The sequence below is a fragment of the Nansenia antarctica genome, assembly GCF_963989245.1.
Source record: "Nansenia antarctica genome assembly, chromosome: 17".
NCBI lineage: Eukaryota > Metazoa > Chordata > Actinopteri > Argentiniformes > Microstomatidae > Nansenia > Nansenia antarctica.
In genome coordinates, this window is record NC_137687.1 from 14,828,291 (window position 1) to 14,833,638 (window position 5,348).

General features: G+C 48.7%; 1 protein-coding gene across 1 annotated transcript in view; it reads left to right on the forward strand.

Annotated features, from left to right (window-relative positions):
- aplp2 (amyloid beta (A4) precursor-like protein 2) overlaps nucleotides 1-5,348 on the forward strand; it is a 56,153-nt gene that overhangs the window by 28,412 nt on the left and 22,393 nt on the right. Inside the window, exons 2-3 of the mRNA XM_080547674.1 lie at nucleotides 1,295-1,468; nucleotides 2,055-2,181. Of these exons, the coding sequence (XP_080403800.1) occupies nucleotides 1,295-1,468; nucleotides 2,055-2,181 (301 nt within the window). The remainder of the gene's footprint in view (nucleotides 1-1,294; nucleotides 1,469-2,054; nucleotides 2,182-5,348) is intronic.

Below are 5,348 nucleotides of genomic sequence, written 5' to 3' on the forward strand. Positions count from 1 at the left end.
AGAAGCTTTCCACCATCGGATATTAGCGAGTTGTTTGTCCGAGTTTTCTGCCTGTAGTGACTTTTGCTGTGATATGGTTGGACAATTTCTATTTTGGGGGCGTGGCTTAGCGATAGGTTCCATTGCAATTTGACAGCCGATTATACAGTCATGTTGGCTTGTTGTCCATTTTATCTGGTCGCACGGGTGGACTTAGAGGGTGTGACTGCTTCCTGCCTGCGGAAAGAGGAACTGCAGAGACAATCATCGTTTATGACCACAGGAAGGACACACAGAGGGAAACTATGGTTATTTGTCCCCAGTCCCTGAGTGTAGGGTGGGGGTGAAGTCTGTAGTAACACAGATATGGGAATTTCCAGTGACAAATGATCCTTTCATCCTTATTTCTGTGCCCCTACCTTAACCCTTGTTGTATCCCAAAACCAAACATCTTAACAGTATCGTTGCCTTGTTTGTTGTCTCAACAATATTATCTGCCAAGTGTCATCAGGGTTAAATGATCCATTTGCTTGTGGCCAGAGCCCTGTCCCTGGAGGACTGGACCACCAGAGCTGGACCCCTGGTCCTGGAATGTGTTGTGATGTGTGACGGAGTAGTTAGAGCTCTCTCTATCTCTATCTATCTCTCTGTCTCTGTCTCTCACTCTCTGTCTCTGTCTCTCTGTCTCTATCTCTCTCTCTCTGTCTCTCTGTCTCTGTCTCTCTGTCTCTGTCTCTCTCTCTGTCTCTCTCTCTGTCTCTCTCTCTCTGTCTCTCTCTCTGTCTCTCTCTCTCTGTTTCTGTCTCTCTGTCTCTGTCTCTCTCTGTTTCTGTCTCTCTGTCTCTGTCTCTCTCTGTCTCTGTCTCTCTCTCTCTATCTCTCTCTGTTTCTGTCTCTCTGTCTCTGTCTCTCTTCTGGTTGTTTCTGTCTGGTTGTTACTGTCTGGTTGTTCTGTCTGGTTGTTCTGTCTGGGTCTCTGAGCTCTGTGAGCTCTGTGCTGAGTGGCATCGGTTGCCAGGTGTTGACAGGCATTGTTATAGTTACTCTGTACTTACTCTGAACAGTTCTCCAGACCAATTAACCTATGAGGTGGGCCTGCTATGAGGTGGGCCTGCTATGAGGTGGGCTCTGCTCCGTGTGTTAAAACTGCTCTCTCAAACGACTTCTTTCCCAAAGGCTTTGGCCTCATAACCGGTTGGCAGACTTGTTTCTCAGTTCTGACGGCGGGCCAGAATCCTCTCAGGTTTTATGGTCCTGTAATGAGGGGGTGCGTTAACCCCTCCGTCTCATCCCCCTTTCTTCTCTCCCTCCTCAGGCGCTGGCAGCCAACGCAGGCACCGGGTTTGCGGTGGCCGAGCCGCAGGTGGCCATGTTCTGCGGGAAGCTGAACATGCACGTCAACATCCAGACTGGCCGCTGGGAGACGGACCCCTCCGGGACCAAGAGCTGCCTGGGGACCAAGGAGGGGGTGCTGCAGTACTGCCAGGAGGTGAGGCCACCTGATTAACCTGGGGGGACTGACGGACGGACTGTCATTAACCTGGGGGGGGCTGTCATTACCTTGGGGGGGGGCTGTCATTAACCTGGAGGGGGGGGGGACTGGGGGGGGGCGGTCATTAACCTGGAGGGGGGGGGGGCTGTCATTAACCTGGAGGGGTGGGGGGGATTGGGGGGGGGCTGTCATTAACCTGGAGGGGTGGGGGGGATTGGGGGGGGCTGTCATTAAGAGGGCCGTCAGCCCTGCTCAGAACGTTATTACAGTGGGATTGCTCAGTTATATACAGTAGGCTAACCTAGTAACTGTCGCCCCCCCCCTCCCCCATGCATACCATCTGCAACACATTCCAGATGTTGCTGGAAATCAGCTGTAGGTTTTGAGGAGGCCTTGCTTTAGTGTAAAGGGTTAGGGTTAAGTGTTAGGGGTTAAGGGTTAAGTGTCATTCATGTTTCACCATGGAGCAGATGGTATCTGGATGCTGTTGAAACTCCATGTACCTCTTCCCCTCATTTTCTCTCTCAACATTGCTCTCTCTCACCCTCTCTCCCCCTTCCATGCTCTCCCCTCTCCCCCACAGATGTACCCTGAACTGCAGATCACCAACGTGGTGGAAGCCAACCAACAGATCACCATCGAGAACTGGTGCAAGGAGAAGAAGCTGTGCAAAGGCCACGCCCACGTTGTCGTGCCTTATAAATGCTTAGGTAAGACATGTTTATAAATGCTTAGGTAAGACATGTTTATAAATGCTTAGGTAAGACATGTTTATAAATGCTTAGGTAAGACATGTTTATAAATGCTTAGGTAAGACATGTTTATAAATGCTTAGGTAAGACATGTTTATAAATGCTTAGGTAAGACATGTTTATAAATGCTTAGGTAAGACCATTTTTACATAGGCAGTTCAAGGACTAGGGAAACCATTAACAGGCTAAACTACTAGCATTATTACTAGCCTTATTAGCCTTATTAGCATTATTAGCATATCAGGTGCTCTCCATTGCCCTCGCTCAAATATATCAGCCTTCTCCTCAGCTAGGAGATATGAGGGAGATATGAGGCAGCTAGGAGATATGAGGGATTATGGGACAGTTTAGCCAGAGGAGATATGAGGGATTACAGGACAGTTTAACCAGAGGAGATATGAGGGATTACAGGACAGTTTAACCAGAGGAGATATGAGGGATTACAGGTAGAGATGCTCCGATCAGGGTTTTTGGTGCCGATCACTGGAATCAGTGATCTGCCGATCCGATATCACCGATCACCGATCACAGCGTCGAAAATGGCAATTGAAGCATTCTATTTATTGTGTAGCATTATTTATGTTTTAAATTATTCTTAACACCATTGACATTGTATATTAAGTATTTAAATGAAATTAGGAGATGAGAAAGTATCATGAATTGACGACCATCTGTTTTATTGAATTCACAACCACCTGTAGCTTACTTCAGGAAAAACAAATAAAATGTGAAAATAAAAATCATAATAAATAAAATGTACACTGTCACATCAAATGTGCAACATTCCACTCGAATGAGAGGAACTAGGGGCTCTTAGAGAACTTGGAGCTTATACTGTAACTGTAGCTTTCCTGAGGAACAATAAACATACCCAAACTAAACTGCAACATAAACAGGCTATAGCCAAATATAAAATACTGTTTCAAGTCAGTCAGTTTCAAGTCATATTTAGGAGGAGATAAGACAGCAAGTCAGCAATAATCAATAAAACAAAAAAACAAAACATTGCACCTAAGGAGATTTCAGACTCAAACCTTACTTCTGATTAAGCAGCATCACTGGCAGATTAGCCTTGAGAAATACAAGCATCTCAGCGTTTTTGGCACTCAGCCTGTTCCTCTTATCATCTAAAATATGTCCTGCTGCTGAAAAGTCGCTCGCTATCTACACTTGTGCAAGGGGCACAGAGGAAGACCTAAAACTCACGCGCTAATAGTTGTTGTTGCTATGGGCCAAGTGACTTCCTGCTCGCGGGGTCACATGACGTCGGTGAACACTACCTACACTACGCTCGTGAAGTCGCGCTGGAACTCTGACCAGCACTCGTGGAACGCCTCTCGTCCAATCAAAGCACTCGGTCCCTTTATGACGTCGAGCCCAGTGTGCGCTTCGGCGCTCTCTGAGCGAATCGACGAACGCAGCAAATGCCGTATGATATTCGTGGTATTGAAAGACCTTGCGTGCGTTCCTCCGCAAGGTATTTCTTTTGAGCAGACATTACAAACGGCATGTTGTCTCTTTCCGACACTGTGTAATATTTCCAGACTGGCGACGCCATTTTGTAAACTGATCGGTCATGTTTGATCGGCCGTTTTGAGAACTCCGATCAAAACCGATCAAGGCCATATCGGCCGATACCGATCGGCGCCGATCAGATCGGAGCATCACTAATTACAGGACAGTTTAACCAGAGGAGATATGAGGGATTACAGGACAGCTTAACCAGAGGCAGAGGTGACAGAGCAATATCGGAGTCGGATTCAGTTGACTAATCCTGCAGATCCAGCCTGTCTGATATCTAATCTCCCTCCCTGGGGCGGCTGTGTCTCAGGAGGTAGAGGTTGTGTCTCAGGAGGGGTAGTGGTGGTCTAGTGGATAGTGAGTTGGACTTGTGATCGGAAGGTTGTGAGTTCAAATCCCGCCTGAAACCACACCACTACTAGTGTGCCCTTGAGTAAGGCACTTAGCCCTCAGTTACTCCAGGGGGAATGTCCCTGTAATTCGTAATTGTAAATCGCTTTGGATTAAAAGCGTCTGCTAAATGGCAAAATTATTATTATAATCATTAGGAGGTAGAGGCTGTGTCTCAGGAGGTAGAGGCTGTGTCTCAGGAGGTAGAGCCTGTGTCTCAGGAGGTAGAGGCTGTGTCTCAGGAGGTAGAGCCTGTGTCTCAGGAGGTAGAGGCTGTGTCTCAGGAGGTAGAGGCTGTGTCTCAGGAGGTAGAGGCTGTGTCTCAGGAGGTAGAGCCTGTGTCTCAGGAGGTAGAGGCTGTGTCTCAGGAGGTAGAGGCTGTGTCTCAGGAGGTAGAGGCTGTGTCTCAGGAGGTAGAGCCGCTGTCTAATGATCACAAGGTTGGCAGATCGGCGGTTCGAGCCCCAGCTGGCCACATGTCGAGGTGTCCTTGGGCAATACACTGCACCCCAAATTGCTCCCAGTAAGCGGGCCGGCGCCTTGCATGGTAGCTTGCCGCCATTGGTGTGTGTGAATGGGTGAATGAGAGGCCGTTGTAAAGAGCTTTGGAATAAGGAGATATATGAGTCAGTCCATTTACCATTAGTCCGTGTACTTCAGTTGGTCTAAAATAAAGTGGTATCGGTGCATCCCTAATTGAGAGCCTGTTGACCAGGCAAGTAACCCTCCGCCTCTCTCCCCTCCTCTCCTCTCCTCTCCCCTCCTCTCCTCTCCTCTCCTCTCCTCTCCTCTCCTCTCCTCTCCTCTCCTCTCCTCTCCTCTCCTCTCCTCTCCTCTCCTCTCCTCTCCTCTCCTCTCCTCTCCTCTCCTCTCTCTCCTCTCCTCTCCTCTCCTCTCCTCTCCCCTCCTCTCCTCTCCTCTCCTCTCCTCTCCTCTCCTCTCCTCTCCTCTCCTCTCCTCTCCTCTCCTCTCCCCTCCTCTCCTCTCCTCTCCTCTCCTCTCCTCTCCCCTCCTCTCCTCTCCTCTCCTCTCCTCTCCCCTCCTCTCCTCTCCTCTCCTCTCCTCTCCTCTCCATCCCTCCCCGGGGGACCAGGGTCTGCCTCCATCAGTAAACAGGACATTTCATTCATGATTCAGTAACAGTGTTTAAAAACACCATTACCTTTGAAAACACAATTACATGGGGTTGTTACCTGTTCTTCTCGTGGTCATTG